The sequence below is a fragment of the Dendrobium catenatum genome, unplaced genomic scaffold, assembly GCF_001605985.2.
Source record: "Dendrobium catenatum unplaced genomic scaffold, ASM160598v2 fragScaff_scaffold_334, whole genome shotgun sequence".
Classification (NCBI taxonomy): domain Eukaryota; kingdom Viridiplantae; phylum Streptophyta; class Magnoliopsida; order Asparagales; family Orchidaceae; genus Dendrobium; species Dendrobium catenatum.
In genome coordinates this window covers 3,389,707-3,411,077 of record NW_021318796.1, presented here as the reverse complement: position 1 = coordinate 3,411,077, position 21,371 = coordinate 3,389,707, and the positions used below count along the sequence as shown (strand labels likewise).

General features: G+C 35.7%; 1 protein-coding gene across 2 annotated transcripts; it reads left to right on the top strand.

Moving 5' to 3' along the window:
• Positions 1-292: 292 nt before the first annotated feature.
• Positions 293-19,634, top strand: LOC110099907 (phosphatidylinositol 4-phosphate 5-kinase 9). 2 transcript variants are annotated; one of them, XM_020827218.2, is made up of 9 exons: positions 293-536; positions 6,621-7,933; positions 8,136-8,303; positions 8,434-8,599; positions 12,632-12,742; positions 12,833-13,020; positions 17,542-17,699; positions 18,396-18,558; positions 19,198-19,634. In XM_020827218.2, the coding sequence occupies exons 2-9, from the start codon at positions 6,678-6,680 to the stop codon at positions 19,466-19,468; spliced, it is 2,481 nt and encodes an 826-aa protein (XP_020682877.1). In that variant the 5' UTR covers positions 293-536; positions 6,621-6,677; the 3' UTR covers positions 19,469-19,634. The 2 variants fall into 2 exon arrangements, with proteins under 2 accessions (XP_020682877.1, XP_020682876.1); XM_020827217.2 differs by having other exon boundaries at positions 294-536; positions 6,627-7,933.
• Positions 19,635-21,371: the final 1,737 nt, after the last annotated feature.

The following is a 21,371-nucleotide window of genomic DNA, read 5'->3' as shown; positions in this document are numbered from 1 at the left end:
GATATTCTCTTCCAGTTACATAATTCAAGAATTAACCGCTTGCTGACCGTTAGATTTGCTTCGATAGGTGTGACAAAGTTTAGCTTTATGGAGATCCTCATCCTATAATGTTTTACAACTATTAAAGCAGATATATTTAACAGGTTTCAACTTCAACTTTCAAACAAGTTGAATATTCGTGTTGCACAGGATCGATCTGGTTACCCCTGGCGGGCCCTTCTTTGCCTGGGTTCACTTTTGACCATTACCGACCGCGACTCTCCTTTTTGTTTTGAAATCTCTCTCTCTTTCTCTCACCTTTTTGTTTTGACATTCTCTCTCTCTCTCTCTCTCTCTCTCTCTCTCTCTCTTTCTCATCTGTTGATGGAAGCTGTGAAAGGCTTTACTGAGTTTAACTCTGTACCCTCGTTCTGTCGTCGGATCTCGTTTTCTCCCCTGCGAATCTCCTCAACCTGTCACGGCCCCGTCGAAGTTCAACTCCTTCACACTGCTGGCTTCCTCCGAAGCTGAGCTCAATCGAGCGGCAGCTCAGAAACGTACACTCTCTCTCACTCTATCATTCTTGCTGGATTGAATTTTCTAATATTACGAAGAATAAATTAGTTTTTGCTTGGATCTCTAAAGGAGCTTGTTTATTTGGCTTTCTGAGTGAAGGAGAGGATCTTGGTAATCTTACGAAAACTGGAGATTGGGGGCTGGTTTTGAGGACGTAGGAGTTGGATTTTAAGGAACTGGTTTTTTGGAGAGGAGAGGTGGGGATGAATCCTTTTTGCGTCTTGTGATAATTGAGAGCAAGATATGGCTTTCTGGGTTTTTATTGATCGAGTTTTGTTACTTTCTTTACTTGGACTTCTTTTTTGGCTGCTAAGTTGCTTGTGAATTAGATAGAGTTTGAGTTCAGTGTTGCAGCTAGAGAACAGCACTTGACCCCCTTTAATAGAAAATGCGTGCTTTGCAATGAAGATTTAAGGGATTGCACTGTAGTACTTTTTTTTTATGCTTTTTATATTTTTTTTGTTGAAATTGGGGTTTGTGGGGGTACGATTGGGTAGTTACCCAATTGAAGCTGGCGATCCGGTAATCCTCATTAGAGAGGGTTTTATGAGGTTGTTTGGCTACAAGTGCAGATTTAATTAAAGTAGGTTTAGGGCATCACCAAATATGCGTATGATGTCCTTTGATCGCTCCAGTTGAATGCCAAATCTTCCGCTATTTGCTTGCCGGTGAACAGTGCAACGCCAATATTGCTGTGGCACTGTTCACCTATGCAATTTTTCTGTCTCAACCGGATTTGCCGAAAAAATGCGTGAAAGAGGAGAAAGATGATTACCTTGGCAGAAACATGCAAAATGGAATTCGATTGGAAATGAATCGTGACATTTTTTTAGTTTCACTGCATTTTGGAGTGAAAAAAGGGATTTTCGGTTGGAGATGCTCTTAGTAATTCGTAAATTCAGATTTAGTAAATCTCGAAAGCATTAAATCTTGAAAAACATTTGGCATAATACATATAAATTTTGGTTAAATTTTAATGAACAGTTTAATAGATTCTTTCAAGATTTAATATTTAAATAAGGGAACACGAGTTTAACCTCTTAAATCTTACTTCCCTAAGATTTACCTCCAAGTACATGCGCCACAAATGGTGATGGTGCAATATTTTGCCATCTTTCTTCACTATATCTGCACTAGCATTTTACAATTATGATTTGCATTTAAACTTCACATATGGCAAAATCTAGATGTTTTGCTTCTAGATTTTGCAACCAATTGCCTTAGCTTTTATTTGATTGTAATTTTCCCATGCGATTGTTGATGTTGATTGAGAATAAGAAGAAACAACAATTATCCGTTGCACTTGGCGAAACAAAGGAAGAAGCAGCCTACTGTTGTAGTAAGCTGTGCAATCTACATTCTCTCTCAGTTGCATAGGCAACCCAATCCGACTGTTTTCCCACTCCTTGACTCTCTTGATTTGCACTTTAACGTGAATTATAAGACCCCATTTCAATACAATTTACGAATAGATTACAAGTCAAGACTGATAAAAGTCAAATTAATCAGAAGATCTCTTTAAAAAAATACAAAATTTCGCTCAGCCCAAAATACTAAATTAAATCTTAACCAAATATTTAAAATAAAGAAAGGAAACGTGATCAAGAGGAATCCATATATAACTCATGCAGGATCAATACTAGTAGTTTACAATGTCCTATCAGTTTTATGATTAATTTATACAACTCACAAGCATGAAAGAGCGACCAATTTATATTTGTAATTTTGGCAATAATTGAGAGAGTTCATTTGAGAATTTAGAAGTTGTTGCAAGAGAGACCTCTAAAATAGTGCAGTTAAGCTATTAAATATTGAGTTTCCTTTTAGTGAATGGTAAGGCTTTCATTGGGAACTAAAACATTAAGTTTGCTCATTCTTGGTCTCTCCTAGGATGGACGACTTTTTGAGTTGCAAAAAAATGAACTAAATTATGAGGCATAGTAGGTTAAAGTTGCCAATATCTTAATGGTATGTATTTGAATTATTACAAATATATGAAAGCAATATATTAATCAGAAGATGAGAACTATGTTTCATACATGCCAAAGTGCTGCACTAGGAAGTCACCTTTTGAACCCATTCAAGATTGTGAGACCCCACAAGGCCACAATGCAATAAAGTAGAACTTACATATATCAAGACATCTTTTGGTGTTACAATTGAAACTTTTAATGGGAACTTGTAACATTTGTTAGCTCATGCTGGAGTATTTTTAAGATATTTTGGCTCCTAGGAAGTTTCACTAGGGGATGAAATCATGAGGTATGTTAGGCCAAAGTGAACAATTATCGATTGATGAGAGATTAGATAGCTTTTATTTATTTATTTTTTTAATGAGAGATTAGATGATTAGTTATAAATGGTTATGAGAGAAATACACCACCTAATCTATGATGTACAAACATGAACACAACGACACAGATACTGGCACGACATGACACGAACACATGACACATCAATTATTGAAATATAGGACACGAACATGGGTTGTACACGGTATTGTAATTTTTATATATTAAAAATAGTGTATAAAATTTGAAAAAGCAAAATATTAAGAATAATTAAGAAATAATAAGTTTAGGGAAATAATATGTAATTTAATTAGGATTTGTGCATAAAGGGATTAATATTAGGATGTCAATGGTCGGTTTCGATTTTGTGATAGGCATCAAGAGGGGAGGCGACAATGTTTTCAACGGTCGGGCGTTGTTGTATAATGGGCATCGAATATTAATGTCAAGACGACGTCGATCATCGATCTCGAGATGATGTTGATTGTCGATGTTAAGATGACATTGAATAAAGATGAGATGTCCAAATGGCATAGGGGCTTTTATAAAATATTTTAGACACATGTTTGCGACACGTATGTCCAATTTATTTTTTAAATTTTTTTAATCAGACACATCTTCAACATGTTTGATATGTGTCGGAGGTGTGTCAGACACGTGTGGTGTCTGATACGTGTCTAATGCTGCATACCTCTTTGAGGAAAAGTGTCGGTGCATCATGACACCTCATAGATGAGAGCTAAGTTTCATGCATGTCAAAGTGCTTATGAGAGATGGCCCTTGAACCAATTTGGGGTAAAGCACTAGATGGTGGAATTAATCCATTTCTTAAACATCAACTGACCATCTCTAGAATCCTATTTATATGAGGGATAATTCAGAGCTACATAAGATCACTAGCAAGAACTTTAGTTACTTAAGTGTGAGGATTGTGAAACCTTCTATGCATAGTGAAGTTAAACTCTTAATCATCAAATATTTTTTGCATACTGGTTGGATTTTTATTGAGAACTTCAATGTTAAAGTGTGTTGATGCTGGAGTACTCTTATGATTATTGATCTCTAGAAATGTTGTGCCAAGAAACATTTGGTCAAAATGGATAAAATTTTGATGAGATTTCGAGTTTTTAAATTAGCATAACTCAATCGAAGCTGTTAAGGAGGTTGTCCTTTAGCATTTTTTGTTAAAACGTGCAATTAAATTTGTTGTGTATTGATCCGGTTTTAGATTAGTCGGAGCGGAAGACAATGGATTTTTTGTTATGCAATTCTTAGGAGGAAGCTTGAGCTTCTTGCAAGAGAGAGAGAGAGGAGAGAGGGAGAGGGAAGAGAGGGACAATGCTAATAGGAAATCCACTTCATTTATTCAATTGGGCTTACAAGAGAGGGTCACCTTACATTATTCTAAACAACCTCTATTTATAGGAATTTACACTGGTGTGATGTGATGCAAGAATAAATTAATCTAAAATTGGACCAATACACAACAATCTCCACCTTGGTTCGATTTTACGATCAAAGAATCACATGTGCGTTTGTTGCGACCTGTACTAACTCCCTGAGCAAATCCACCGAATCGAGCCCTATCTATCTTGCACCTGTCCTTCATTATGTGTTTCGATCCACTGCTCCAGCTTGTGCTCTCACACGTTCTAACCCACGCTCGCCTGCACTCGTCATTATTCCTCCTGTGATCTGCATGCTCGTACCTTGTGCATTGACTGCTTCTGCGTGCTTTTGGCCCACGCTTTTGTTCCTGTGCGGCACACCCGCGCTTCAGCATCGAGTGTACTCCGGCTCTCCAGTTTTCCCCTGGCACCCATGCGCTCTTCGACCTACGACTTTGCACGAGCCACCCGTCCAATTTTGAGTCTGCGACCAGCTTGCCGCCCTGAGGTTCTTAATCTTGCCGATTTTGATCCACTGCTCTGACACACAACAACCAAATGTGCCTTCTTGTTGAATTGCTCGTGTTTTGACCCAAAGGCTCCACCTCAAAGATCTGTCCGCTTGCTCGCACAAAAGCCTGCACACGAGGAAAATATGGCTTAAATCGTGCAAAACCCTTTTTGGCTTGCTCCGACACACTACCCAACCCGCTCCCGTGCATAAGATCTTGAACGACACCTCCCATGCCCTTATTTACCCTCCTAACTTTCGAACCCGACCTACAAAAAGTCTCCTATCCGCCTTATGCGAACAATCCCATGTGAGGCCTCTGCTGCTGGTTAGTTCACGTTTTTGAGCCAAGATGAGCTGATTGTCATTCTTGATGTCGCAAGGGTCCCACTAAATGTCCTTATCGTTGATTAGCTTCTTATGTGGCAAGAGCTTATCTTGCATGTAGTCGGCGATCTGGCATGCCCTATTCACGCGAATTCACGCCCTCCTCTGTTTCGCTTGCACCGCTCTTAACACCCGCTTCTGCCTGCTCCACTCGTGAATGGGTTTGCATGAGTGAAATCCTACTCCCACACCTCATATACACATGAACGAGCCCACTCGCTTTGACTTCCACGAACAAAACCCGTTGTCTTCCGCGATCGTGATCCAAGAACCATGTCGCGTGAACCGCATCTCCTGCCTTTGCGTCTTCACAGGGCCCACTCTGGAACTGTCTGTTCCATGTGGCACTTTCGCCTTTGTGCCCAGCGCACGATCCATTCGCTTGCCCCTGGCATCTACCTGCTCCGACCCACCCGCAATCTCATGCGGAAGCCAGCCTACGCGTGCGATCTTCAAAAGCACGCTCTTACGCCTGTGCTCCACACGCTCCACTTGCTCCCCTGATGGCACGAGGCGACTCCGATCGAACAACGCCCGACTATGCATCCCTATCATGTGCACAACCGGCCTATCCAACCTCCCTTTCTTGGACAGAAACTTCCTTCACCTCGAGATCGCTTTAACGAGGCTTTGATACCACTTGTTATGCAATTCTTGGGAGGAAGCTTGAGCTTCTTGCAAGAGTGAGAGAGCGAGAGGGAAGAGAGGGAGCAGAGGGAGAGCGCTAATATGAAATTCAATTCTTTTTGTCAATTGGGCTTACAAGCCTATACATAGGAATTAAACACCGTTGTGGTGCTTTGCGGAACATTTTAAGTAAAATCGGACAAATACATTACAAAATTGATTCACTTTTTATATGATTAAGCAAAATAATAGTATTGTTTCAAAGTTTGAAGTAAAGAAAGTGGAGTGATGGCAACTTTTAATTAACAGGTCGTAATGCCATGACAAGACATCCTTAAACTAGAAAGAGATAATCTGATCCTTAGAACTCCACTGGGATAAAACGATGTTATCAGTTTTCTTTCTGCATCTTTCACTTTCCTAAGGTTTTATGGCGCAGAAGGTTTTCCATAAGACGTCGAGATTTCAACTTACACGGGTAGAAAGAAACATGTTAATTTAGATTACATACATATCTTTAGGCGTTTAAACCTAAGTTCCAAGTCTACAAAGTCATTGTCCGGTGCCTTCATATTTTAGGAACATTCTATAAAGCAACATTTTATTTCATCCTTTACTGCAGTTACAGTAAGTAATAAGAATTTTTTGGAGCCTGTTGTCTTTTGTGTTACTTAGTTTGTTCTTATATTATCTTTCTGTAATGAGAGGTATAACCTTTTAAGTTTGGAATCAAGCATCGTTTTAATTTTGAGTCACTCTTATATTTCTGACGTCTTTATGAATGCAGGTCTCAAGTACTTTGAGAAGATTCATCTGATACTGAAAATTTCTTTTGTTACATCTAACTTTTAATTTTTGTAGGTGCAGTGCTTTGAGGTTTAGCTTCACTGGTGGTCTGAATCCTTTAATTCATTGTGCATGTCGGCCCCTGTGGTTTCTGCACATGAGGTGGAACCACTGCCATCTTTTTCACGGAGAGATAGCCAGTCTTTTGATGCCAGTTGCTTCTACAAGGAACCATCAATTGTGGCCAATGGACAAGCTTATCATTTATGTGATACAACTTTTTGTGAACTCCTACTTCCCAATGGGGATATGTACTCGGGAACAATTTTGGGATACACACCGGAGGGGTCAGGAAAGTATATCTGGTCAGATGGTCATACTTATGAAGGTGAATGGCGAAGAGGAATGAGGCATGGTAAGGGAAAACTTACATGGCCTTCAGGAGCTGTTTATGATGGTGAATTTTCTGGTGGCTATATGCATGGTTCTGGCCTTTATGTTGGGCCAGATAAGTCAACCTATAATGGTCGCTGGAAGCTGAATCTCAAGCACGGGCTAGGACAGCAAAGCTTTCCTAATGGAGATGTTTTTAATGGTTCTTGGATTCAAGGAAATATTGAAGGACTTGGAAAATATGTCTGGGCTAACAAGAACATTTACGAAGGTTATATGAGAGGTGGGAAGATGTCAGGTAAGGGAACCCTTACTTGGGAAAATGGGGATGCCTATGAAGGGAGTTGGTTAGATGGTATGATGCATGGATGTGGAGTTTACACCTGGAATGATGGTGGCTGCTATGTTGGTACATGGACTAGAGGTTTAAAGGATGGAAAAGGTACCTTTTATCCAAAAGGAAGTAAAATACCTGCTGCACAAGAATGTTACATTAACGCTTTAAGGAAGAGAGGATTGCTTCCTGATTTGAAAAGGCAAAGTCATGGCTCTCGCATTCGTCATTCATCTTCTATTGATATAGGAATCATCAAGGTTAATGACACACGAGGATCTACTGGTGTCTCATCTGACAATCTTCCCCAAGGCAATCTCTTAAATTTTGAGCAGTCTCGTGGGGGAAATGTAGCTCTGGAGAGACGATGGAGCCTTGAGGTAGCAATTGAAAAAGTCATAGGTCACAATTCTGTTTTAAGTTCTGGCGAGAGTTTCCGTGAAAGTGAGGAACCAGTTGATCCTAATGTTCCAATTTTAGAACGGGAATACATGCAAGGAGTTCTTATCAGTGAGCTTGTGATTAACAATAGCTTTTCTGCCTCATCTAGAAGCGAGAGAAGACGTCAAAAAAAATTAATTGGCATCAAAAAGCCTGGGGAGACCATAATCAAGGGTCACAGAAGTTATGATTTAATGCTTTGTCTGCAGCTTGGAATCAGGTAAGTTCGGTTCTTCACTCTTCGTATTAGAATGGGCTCTGTTAACTTTTTTATGGGGACAATTTTTATGTATATACCTATTATGCGTGCAGGTTCCACCTGTTTGCATGCATTCACGAGTGATTTCATGCATGAATATAAGTGTAAAATTTGTTTGGCAAGTGAAACTTAACATGTGCTGGTTCTAACTTTAAATCTGCAGATACACTGTTGGAAAAATTACACCAATACAAAGGCGTGAAGTTCGTACATCAGATTTTGGTCCTCGTGCAAGCTTTTGGATGGATTTTCCCAAATCTGGCTCTCAGTTAACACCTTCCCATCACTCAGAAGATTTTAAGTGGAAAGATTATTGTCCCATGGTCTTCAGGTTAGTTTTGACAATATTTATATTTTTGAAGAAGCTCTAACAATTCTTTTGGTCTTTAGGTGAAAGTTGCATGGAGTTCCCATGTCAAAATACCTTCATTTGATGTGTATTAATTCTTATTTTACTGTAGAAACTTAAGAGAAATGTTCAAGATTGATGCTGCAGACTACATGATATCAATTTGTGGAAATTCTGCATTGAGAGAGCTTTCTTCTCCAGGGAAGAGTGGCAGTGTCTTTTTCCTCTCTCAAGATGACCGGTTTATGATTAAGACACTACGCAAATCCGAAGTGCAGGTATTTATCTCTTTTAACACAAGGATGGTATATGTAACCAAAAATGGGCTAGATACACTAGTGGTCATATTTATTTTGAATCCAAAAGCTAAAGCTTAAACCTACTGGGGAGGGCCAATCACTTGATATGTTTATACCAACTTATTTTTGAACTATCGGATGCGGATAGAAATTCAAGTGATGCAGGACTACGTATGCAATGCTTAATTCATTTGGATTTGCACAACTTATGATTAGAATAATTCAAGAATAAAGCTACGGGCAAATTCGAACAACAAAATAAAACAATCAGTGGTTATCCGATTAGGCTTAAATCTCATGATGAGAGCTTTGAAGCTTCCAAAAATAAATAAGAAAAATAACACAACAAATAGTAGTAGTCTTCAAAATAATCCCTAGTCTAACAATGAGAATTATGATGCATCAAGGTGCGCTCAATTCCTACGATTACTAAGCTTAAGCAAGAGCAAGGCCTAAGAGTCCGTCGTGACTTTAATCAAACCAACGAGAGTTTAGACTAAAAGGAATAAGATGCAAGGGAAAAGAGAAACCTTCGTTAGGGAGAGGTGGAGATACTCCACTCGATGCCTTCAAAGTGTTTGTCAATGGCTTCCGCCAAGGCAAATAGGATGCGCTCCACGTAGTCTTCAACGGTGTAGTCAATCTCCAAATTCACGTCAAAGAAGGTGGATCGTAGGATGTCGGTGAAGCCGTCTTCGTCCCAAGTTATCCCATACTCAATCTCCGGATCCGCCATTCATGAGTAGTGAAGGTGAAATCTCCTTAGCCTTTGATACTCCTTGTAAACAATGGCAAAGAGAAAGAAGTTTCTCTTGCAAGTTGATGAAAACAAACTATCAAGACTCTTGACCAAGATCTGAAATTAGTTCCAGATTTTATCTCCAAAATCTGAAGGGAAGTTTCAGATTTTTAAAGTAACAAGGTGGAATTAGAGGGAGAAGTCTTGAGGCATTAATCTCCTTGAAGTAATTAAGAAGGAGAGAGAGAGAGAGAGAGAGATTCGGTTTTGAGAGAGAGGGAGAGGGCCGGCGGTACAAGGGAAAAAGGAGGGGGATTTATTTCCTAAGTTGTTACCTGGGTTTAGGACATAAATTAGCAAATTGAGGCTTAGGGAAATTCGGCCAGCAAAGATCAAGGAGAATTGAAATAATTTCCTATAGCAAAGTTGGAGGTTTAGGAAATAATTCCAAAGCCAAGCAAGGGGGGCCGGCGGCATTAGGGAGGGATTTGTGGAGAGCAATTAATGATGCTTGATTTGGATTTGAATATTAGGAAAGGAGTTTTAAAATACTAATTGAATTTTAAATTCAAATAAGTTTTAATGAGGAAACTTTTCAAAAATAGCTTTCATAAATTAGGAAAGATTTCGAATTTCAAAATATATAATTTTGAATTAGAAATCAGCCCAAAATATGGCCATCCAAATTAAGCAAGGAATCTTGGAGGGAGAAAGGAGTGGGAGGGGGCGGCGGCTAGATGGATGGAGCCGGCGGCATGGGGTTCGGGTTGGGCTTGTGCCGTGAGGTTGAGGGAGATTTGTGGAGGGGGAATTCAGGTGCTAGGGGATCCGGCGGCTAGGTGAGGAGGGAGGGGATATGGGGGAAACAACGGGAAGAGAAGAGAACGAGATAAACGAAAGAAACCACGAACCCGACTTATCTAGGTTGGTAGGTATTGCTCCAAACTTCTTCCTCTCCTAGGAAGCTCTCTCCATTAGAACTCTCAAGATCTCAATGCTCATGCAAGAAGGAATTTTAATAAGCAATCATTCATTAATTAAAATAGAACAAAGGGGGCTTTAAATAGCCTCATACAAAGGACTCAAAACAAAAGACACAAATGCTCCTTTGGGCTTACATACGACCTCCCTTCATAAAAGGGTACAACGGGAAAACAAGATGACACCTAAGCAAATAAGAAAATACATGAATAAATAAATAACACAAATGACTCAGAAATATAATGACTCGATCGTGGCCGTAGATCGGCGGCCGCATCTCTGATAAAATTTCCACGATATTATGTCCCCATCATCAAGACTTCATGTGCCTTAAAAATTTTGGTTGAAAAATAAAAATAATAAATAATAATAAAAGAAATCTAAGTCGGCAAAGCAAACAAAAAAAAGAGTATTGCACGTTGTCTTATCCCCACGACTTTGAAGTGACCCACGTTATTGGAGCAACTGTTCCTTACACTCACTTGTGCTCTTTCACAATCTGGATTGTTCTACTCCCGAATGAAGACTATTATTCTGTCTCAAGTGAACAAGCATGATCTGGCACCGAACCCGAGCCGGCGAGCACCTTTGTCTGCCCCAATTTGCGTAGACAGACCATACTGGATCTCTATCCCGTGTGTTGGCCTCGATTCATATACCCGGTTTCGTTTCGCACAACGGCTCCAACATACGTGTCCGCCTCCGTCGGCTTCCTTGAACGTGCCCTCCTGGCCTCCCTCCATATGCAACACCAGTCTAAGCGGCACCCGGTCCCTCTACTTCCGTATGACCGGTCGAGCAGCCCCCCTCCTATTCTTAAAGCAAATGGAGTCCCGGCCCATCCCTAAGGCATATCCGGGACGATGGAACCATGAAATCTTTATTGAGTTTACCTCATCCCCCACAACCAAAATTAAAATTGTTGTACATCTAACATCGATTCATCCTTAATCGAGATTTCTCTTCTAAGCATTAGGAGGGGTAATTAACTATGAGGGCTTGCACTCATAGGAAGTGCTGATGTCAATCATAGGGAGAAATCTAGTTACTTTAAATTTTAATCTACCTCAGAAAAAATGGGACCTAAAGCTTGCGAAAGCGGGGTTCGTGCCTAAGCGTCATTAAGTCCTGAGCAAACAATCTCTTCCTCATATTAGTGCTCCCTCCAATTCCCCCCGCCCCCAAATGTAAATTATATCAAGTATAGTACATTAAGAGGCCAATCAATTACATGGCTATGTTGTGAGAGTCATCTATTCTTAAACTTTATTGTTCCATGGTAAATATCCAAATGACCTGCATGTTGCGTGAGTCACGAGCCTTGAACCAATATTGGGATAGATTCACCAATGATCCAATTTGTTTTCAAAGCCTATTAGTGAAGGCTGACTATTTGATATTTCTGCACTACATGTTTTTCAATTATATGATAGAGGATTTAGTCCAAAGCTTCACATGCATTATTAATGTTGGATGGGTATGAAAGTTGATTTGTAAAGTTTGCCCACCAAAGTTGAAGAGGTTATTTTTGTGATATAATGAAATATTTGCATCAATTTGTCTTGTTTGGTTCTTTCAGTAGCAAGTTCAAGTAACTGCACTATTTGACCTTGCTAGTTATTACTTTAAGCCTGATGCTTACAGCTTCTAAGAACTTAATTAGTTCTGCTCTTTAGTAGATAAAAGGATTTGTAGTTTTGTCTGTAAATTAAATTGTTGACGGTGTCTCAAATACGCCCATTTAAAAGACGCAACTGTTATTTTTGAGATGAACTTTCACTATGATATTCAAAGAAATTCTGTTAGTACCCTTACCAAACATTTGTTGTACACAAAGATGACCTATTTTACAAAGATTCCAATGTTTGATCATGATGTTAATGGGGAATTAAAATACAAAAGAAGAATTCAGTACTTTAAGATTTTAAGATGGACATGTGGAAACATTCGGAAGAATAAATTAAGGAATGTTTATATTAAAGAGACGGTTGGAGTGACATATATTTACTGAATTGAAAATAGATTTAGATAATTTGGATATATACATTGAATAGTAGAAAATACATCCATTAACTGGGTAGATAAAATTAATTTCTAAAGTTCAGGAAGGAAAAGAGAGAGCCTAAGAAAACACAAATAAAAGTTATTCAAAATGATTTGCAATGAACAAGTTTAATATCTTAGGAAATGATAATACTAGCTTTTTGTCCAATATAAACTATTATCTCATCTTAAATAGAAAGGATGACATATGATTATTGCATGGTTCTTCTAACCAAGTACTCATGTAGGTGTTGCTGCGGATGTTGCCGAATTATCATCACCATGTAAGAACTTACGAGAATACGCTTATAACCAAATTTTTTGGTCTCCACAGGGTGAAACCTTTTAGTGGTCAAAAGGTGCTAACTAGAAACCAATAATGATATTCTGCTTTTTGTCTAATATAAACTATTATCTCATCTTATATATTTCATCTTTTTTAATTGCAGTTCCGGTTCGTTGTAATGGGAAACATGTTTTGCACAGAATTAAGAATTCATCGAAGATTTGACTTAAAGGGATCTTCTCTAGGGCGTTCTTCTGACAAAATTGAAATTGATGAGAATACAACACTCAAAGATTTAGATTTGAATTATTCCTTTTATTTGGAGCCTTCGTGGAGGGATGCTCTACTCATGTAAGGAAATATCTTGGATATTCATTCTTTTTTTTCTTTTGTATGTTTTTATATGAATATGTTATTTATCGTTTTATTATTATTATTTATTTTGCATAAGCTATCATAACTAAATTAGTTAGTTTGAAAGGTTCTAACGGGAATATTACCTTTAATTATTAATGTAAACCTATTGAGTAGTATTTCATTAGTAAATAAATGACTTTATTTTTGTTTAGCAGTTGCTATATGATAGGGATCCAAATGGAATTTTAAAATATCATATGATATAGTTATAATGAACAAATGCATTATATAGCGAAACCGATACTTAGTTTAACTAAAAAAACTACAAAGTTATAAGATTCATATAACTACACAACACAAAGTATTAAGTATAATTTATATCTTAAAATATAAAGACACCTCACTTCAAATATTCTTTTATGAGCATCTCTATAATTAATTCAGAAAAACAAGACTTGATTCTTTAATGTAATCCTACTAGGATTGGTAACTCTTTGATTACCACATAATTACTTTAGTACTAGTTAATGATTGTTATATATCTTTAATAATTTTAGCATGTCCTTGACACTTTTTTTTTCCTTATTCTGCAACAAACTTGACTGGCCTTTAAATTTCTTATAATTTTCCTTAGTATACGTATCTTTTTCTTCTTATTCTTTAGCATTTTTACATTAATCATCAAAAGTTAAAGGCTTTGTTTTGCTTATTATCCTTTTTGTCAGAAGTTATATTTATAATCATTATAAATCTTAGTAGTATTTTTTCTAGTCCTAAAAACATATTTTTCTTTCTAGTAATCATTTGTATCTTTTTACTCCACCACGAAGTCCTCTTCAGGGGCTTCCGAACCCATTGTCCTGATTCACTTGCATGCATCCTCCCCTGCTTGTCAAGTTGAAGGTTTTCCCTTTTTGGATCATTGTCAAGACTCTAGCCAATAAATCAAATAACTATATATGCTTGAATTGTTTGATTTATTTCTAAAAAATCCTGACAGTTTTATTCCAATCTTTTCAATGGAAATATCAATATTAGCTTACATCAAGTTTGGTTTAACTAAAAAGATTTCAATTTATCTTTTTTCATAACCTGTCTTAAAAGATTTAATAACTTCACTTTCTTGTTTCACTATTTTTTAAGGATGATTTTTTTACACTCCTAAAATATACATCTATAAGTATTACTTTATGGTGAGTAGTCAATTTATCCAGAAATCGCCTTACTATCATTACAAAATGAATTTCAGTAAGTATATATATATATATATCCGCATTATGAAGAGTTGTAAAAAGACGAGGAAGAGAAATTATATGATTGTTGATGGCTTCCTTAATTGAGTAAACTCAACTTCCATATGTTTTGTGTGTTCATAATAAATAGGATATACAACAATTTGAATGATAATGTTATTGTTTGTATGTTGAGGAGTGGGATTAATTTGAGAAAATTTGAATTTAGATAGTTCATGAAATCATATAGTCTTTGAATATGTGACAAACATTGTGTGATATTCAGACTCAATAAATGATATAGACCAGCGAGGCTGTTTTTACTCATTTATGAGACCAAATAGAGAGCGTTTTGGCTTGCATACAATCAAAGAAGAAGAGGCAGAAATGTCAGGTGGAAGAACCATGTAGATCTGCTCCTTGAGATCATCATGAAGAAAGGTATTTTGAAGTCAATTTGATGCAGTGGTCATTCTTGTAAATTAGTAATCGAGATGACTCATAAGATAGGAATTTTTAGCCATAAGAGCATAATTTCTTTATGGTTAACCCCATATTCTTGCTTGTTATTCTTGCTGAATTATTTTGGACTACAATTTAATTCATCAAAATTAAGAAGAATATATATTTTTGATAGATGCTCAACATGAGTAGTGAAGAAAAATTGATATTTCAAGAAGACAAAATGATGAGTGATGCAAAGATTTTGGAGCATGAATCATAGTAATTATAACCTTTATAAGAAGTACTATAGCTCAAATATGTACATTAGATAGATTGAACAGAGATTTTATGGGTTGGTAGATGAATAAAACAAACACAACCAAATGTATGCATATTATGATGGTTGGGATACTTCTGGAATAGATGATAATAAGGAGAGTCAAAATTCAATACACAATAAGGTAATCTATTAATTAAATAAAATACCATGTTCAAAGCTTCAACCAATAATTTAGGTGTAACAATAATATCTTTTTTTTTTCTTCTTTTTTTTTTTTTTGAGGTATACAGGAACATGATTGCTGAGAAATAATTCCTCTTTATGAGAAAATTCATGAAATTGAAGTGACATACCCTAAAGTTGGATCTTAACACTTTGATGCTTGATGAGAATTGAGCTTTAACACAGGCTGCAAAATTTTGAAAGATAGATAATGCTTCAATTTTTTTATGAAAAAAAAGTATCCAAGTACATTTATTGTAATCATTAATGAATATCATAAAGTATTTATAATATGTATGCGATATAATAGAAATAATACTCAATTCATCCCTATAAGTCAAATCAAAATAGTTATCAACATAACTGGCATGTGATGGGAAGAAAACTTTTATTTTGTAGATTTCATATGTTGATCAATCAAATGAAAGATGAGAAAAGAAATAATTTTGTTATCTAAAAAATTAGAGTTCATCAAATGAGATAAAACAGTAGAATTCAAATGATCTAATTATTTGTACCATTGGTTGTTATTTTGAATTATTGAAGTACATGGCAATGCGACAACCTCAAAGATAGAAGGATGCAAGAGAAATACACATCCAACTTTAAGTCTCTCGATGAGTATTTTCCCTATCACCCAATCCCACACAATGCAACCATCAAAAGAAAATTGAATATCTATATTATTATCAATCAAGTTTTCTATTGAGATAAGATTAATATAAAGCTTAAGAGATATGTGAACAACTTTCATGAAAGAATTAATATTCCTAATAATTTTAATTGATAATCGACTATCATTAGCAATCTGAATAGATGATAATCTATGATATGATCTAAATATTGTGAAGAAGATATGTAGTATCAGTTATATGATTAGGTGCGGGTGTACCAAAATCCAAAAGCCAAGATGGAAGGGATTAATGCATTGATATAAAAATTAGGCAAATAATAGAACATCTGAAACAAATGAGGTAAAAAAGAAATGTATAAAGAAAGGAAATAGGGATGCTGATGGATATGTGTGAAACAAAAATTAGGATATAAAGATCTTACTTCTTAGATTAAAAAAATAGAATTTTTAATTGAGAGTTCTAAACAGTATTTGTTTTAGAAAAAAGATGAGCAGAATTAGGTAGTATGTTGTAGATGCATCCATAGAAAGTGAAGTTAAGTAACAATGAAGATGTATAAATGGAAAAATCTCTAATATAAGAAGCCTATCTTGATTTTGGAAGGTCATGATAAATTTCGGAGTAATATGATTAATAATTTTTTTAATAAAATTCAAAATTTGAAATGAAGGCAAATGATTCAAGAAGAAACATCTTAGTATCGGTATTTAAGAATAAATGAAATCTTCCTTATGATTGATAAAATGATAATATAGGAGAGGATGCTAAGGCACAAACAGAAAGAAAAAATAATCATGATTGAAATGAAGATTTTTTTTTTTCAGAGAATCAATTATATAGGTGATTTAAATTCTAAAAAAATTAATATAAAAATATTGAAAGTAATAAAATGATCTTCATATATATATAATTTTTGTTGTTATCTTCGAAAGTGGCTTTGAGACGGTTTCTTTGGATTCAACAGCCAGTTTTTTTTTTTCCATCAATTTTCCTTATTATAATGACAACAAAATTACTGCACCATGCAAGTTGGAGTTCTTAATTTGGATTTGATTCTCAGTTAATTTTACGTTCCCTTTCATCTCCATCAACAATTTCACCCAAGCGCGTCTTTTTTTTTCTTCTTGGTTGTATGATTCTTTTATATTGGTGTCATGTAAAAGACTTCTGAACAATGCCAATTGGCCTACAGCTTTTCTAACAAAGCAGCAATGATTCAATGAAGATGATTCAATGAAGCACTCATGTTTCAATATTATCTGCAACTCCACATGTAGGACATTTCGCAGCAATATTATTATTATGCTGTTCCATTGGATTGGTTAGATATTTTTTACCTTATGTGCGACAACAACCTTATTAAGTTCATAAAGATACAAATAACAATACAAGTTTACTGTATCCTAAAGGATCAATAATTTGGTGACCAGATAAAAATCTGTGTACCCTTCTCCATGTTTTTTCAATATAGAAACTTCCCTTTGAGATTGGCTAGCATAAAAACGAAATGTAATTATGGATTATTCTGCAAGCTTGTATGTCGGTTAAACATAATTCAGTTTTATTTAACTAATTTCTGCAAAGAAGTACGTGAAACTATGAGATAATTTGCAGAATTTGGATTCCTATTTGAGTATCAAATTTCTATTTCTTTGTGATTTTAATCACATTCACTCCATTTTTATTTTCTTTATTTCTGCAGGCAAATTGAGATAGATAGCAAATTTTTGGAAGCACAGCGTATTATGGATTATAGCCTTCTATTAGGCGTCCATTATAGGGCTCCAACGCATTTAAGGTCTGAAGTATCTCAACGAAGAAATGTTGCATCAAATAGATTAGCTATTCTTTCAGAAGAAGGTAACAACGTGAACTTCACCGTAGTTTTCTCAAAATACTCCAACTCCATAGTGTCTAAGTTTCTTTCCTTGCAGATTTAGTTTATTTGTCAATTATACAGGGTGAGGAATTTGTCCATTGCAGCTTTTATAGATAATAGGGAGATAGTGGTCAATTTTACAGCTAAATGAACATTCATCATATTTAGTTCATAATTTCTTTTTAGAATTAAATTCAATCCCGGTCTAATTTTAATGAAAATAAAATATTTAAAGTTTGAAATTATCCTACAATACAGAAAAGACAATAACATGTGAGCACTAAATGGGATTTTCTAGGATGATTTTGATGTTCTTGGAGTTGAATGCAGTGCCAGTTTTAAACTCTTCGTAGATGCACTCTAGTTATTAGTGTAAAATTCAATTAGAGTGCTATTAATGTAAACTTCAATTTAATTGAGCCTTGTTCTATGGAGAAACTTGTTCCCTATATATACTCGGAAAGGTTTTGGAATTTTTATTTAAAAGATTTATTTTTTTATTTATTTATTTATTTTTTTTTTTGTTCCGTGCTTTCTTAATCTTCTGTTAATTGAATGTATTGAGCCTACTTTAAATAGTGTTTTACAAATTTATCATTCCGCTGCAGTTCTCTATAACATGGTCAAAATCCGAAAGATTTTCACACTAATGTTCAGGTAATATGATTCATTTGCAGCTCAAGAGGATGACATTTCTAACTATCCAGAAGGCCTTGTTTTGGTTCCTCGTGGGGGTGATGGCAACAGCGTTGTTGTGGGACCTCATATAAGAGGCAGGCGCTTGCGTGCATCTGCAGCTGGCGATGAAGAAGTGGATCTTCTACTTCCAGGCACAGCGAGGTAACACTAGAAAATAGCTCTCCGTCCAATGCATTTTACCTTTACAAAACAAAAAGTTTGAGATAAGGTCTATAAGTTCGGTTTTGGTCTTGATGTTGATTTTGTCCCTGAAAGGAAGTGCCAGTTTCAGTGGTTTATGGTTTTTTTATGTTTATTTTTGGTTAATTTTTTTATTTAAGAAAATCCTTAAAGCATTAAAAAAAACTTGTTTTAATATAAATTTTTAATCATAAACACAATATTTATTGGCAAATTTTGATCAAGCTATGGGGAAATTATTCTGTGCGGACTCCGAACAGGAAGTTTTCGTCTGGACTGTAAGTGTACACAGTGTTTACATAAATAGGAATTTTCTGTCCCTGACTCCACACAGAATAATTTCTCAAGTTCTAGCAGTTTTGCCAATATTAATGATTTTAGCCCTCCATTTCAAATGGAGTTACTACCAATTCATCCAAAATACCATCGAAACTATCCAAAACGGATTTAAATTAAAAAAAAAAGTCATTTTGGGATAATATCGGCTAAACTCAATTTGAAAAGAATTGTTTCGACTTGAAAGTCAAAATTATGGCCCGAGATTTGTTTTTGAAACCTAATACATAAGTTATAAAATCATGTTTTTTTTTTGTTGCTCAGGCTACAGATTCAATTGGGAGTCAACATGCCAGCAAGAGCAGAGCATATTCCCAAGATAGATGATGAAAAGCAGATGTTCCATGAGGTTTATGATGTGGTCCTCTACCTAGGAATTATTGACATACTACAAGATTACAACATAAGCAAGAAGATTGAGCATGCCTATAAATCCCTTCAGTTTGATCATCTTGCCATCTCTGCAGTAGATCCTCAATTTTATTCCAAGCGCTTTTTGAAGTTCATCCAAACAGTTTTCCCTGAAAATCGGTAACATGTAAATTCTCTGCCATTTTATGTATATTTTGTTCGGAACAATGTATGGTTCTTTTCACGAGGCCCAAATGTGTATTTTGATCCAAGATTTTTCAAAACCTTGTAGCAAATTAAACATAAATTTTTAAGCTTATATCAGCCAAATATGGCTTTTTGTATCCATCTACTGGTCTATTTCCCAGTTATTGTCGATGTTAGAAAGCAGATCTGCTGACCCTTTTTTTTATTTTTTATTTGAATGATTCATAAATACGTCTTTTAGAAATATCAGTATGAATCTGCTTAGTTTCATGTAAATGTTTCATGTCAAATGTATACAGCTTTTTAGCAAATGTAGATCATTCTATAAACTTCTGAATACTGATAAATTTTTTAGAGAAACCTGTCTAAAACTGCTTCGAACTAGAACGCATTCTTGCACAAAGCTCAACTTATTTCTCGAGATTGATAGGGCACACAGAGCACATTGTGTACATATTACAGTTATTATTGGCTGTATTCCATCTCGAAATTAATCATAATTACGTCAGGATTCATCTATTATTGTTGTAAATGTTGTGTAATCGCTATTGTAGAATCTTCGTAATTAAATAGTGTAGTTTAAATATTTAGATTTAGGAGTACAAATGTAGATTTCTTATTCACCCGGATTTGATTGATGTCATTGTTCAACTTGTAACAAATTGCCTATTTCTTATAACATGCATGAATTATTCTATGCGAGCACCGAATAGGGAGAACCGTCCAGTTTGTCTTTGTAAGCAGTAAAAGCGCAGTGAATAATCTCTCTATAACATGACTGGCTCTCAGTACGAAGGCAAGCAATCTAATTGAAATGGAATTAGGTCTCTCTCATTCTATGTCAACAATGTAGGTTTTGTTTTGGACAATTTTTTTATTGCTTTCTAAAACAGTTAAGAACTTTTTGTATACTAAAAATTTGTTTTAAAAAGTAATAAGAAAACAAGGTACAAGCCACCATTATAACTCAAAAGCATGATAAGTTAGTTTAAAGGAAAACATAGAGACAAGTCAATGAAATTGCGTATGACAGTCTCAATCATAACTAGGATCCTGCTATAACTTAGCTATATGCGAAAAAGAAGCAACTAATTACCTGGAAGAAGCCGCCCGGTAGGAGATAACCGTCGAAGGGCACATCCAGGAACGCATTTTTTCCATTGCCACCCCATCCAACAAAATCAGATTAAGGCTTTGTTTGGGACTCCTTTTTTACTGCTTCATAAAATAACTTTCTAGTAAAAGTTAAAATTTTTGTACTCGAAAGCTGCTTTAAGAAGCAACAAAAAACCCTCCGTTTGGGACGGCTTCCTTACTGCTTCTTAAAACAGCTTTTTAGTAAAAAAATTTAATTTTTATTCTAAAAAATTACTTTAAGAAGCAGTAATAAAGCCATCCCAAACTAAACCTAAGACTCTGCTCTGGACCAGCATCCCACTTTACTGTGCAGCATTTCATGGTCTGGATCCGCTTTTCTGTAAAATCCTGAAGCTGTCCATGCAAAGAAGCAAGATCAGTAAGATCAACAAGAGCGACACAATTGAAAAATATTAACGTTCTGTTTGATTCCCTGCTTTTTGAAATTCAATCTTATCGTTTGGGATGGCTTTCAAAAATTAAAATATTTATACTAAAAAGCTGATTTAAGATGTAGTAAGAAAGGAAAGCCTAAAAAACAAGTGAATGTTCGGTCTTAGTTATTCAGAAGACAGTTTTTAAAAACAATCGATCATTCTTTGGAAGTGAAAGCAACTTCAGAAAACCAAATCGCGGATTGCCCTATTTAGGTGATGCTTCTTATTGAACCAAAACCCATGCTTGGCTCCATTGTAAAGTGAAAAGTTCTTGTTGTGTTTGACATTGCAGCAATTCAATGAAAA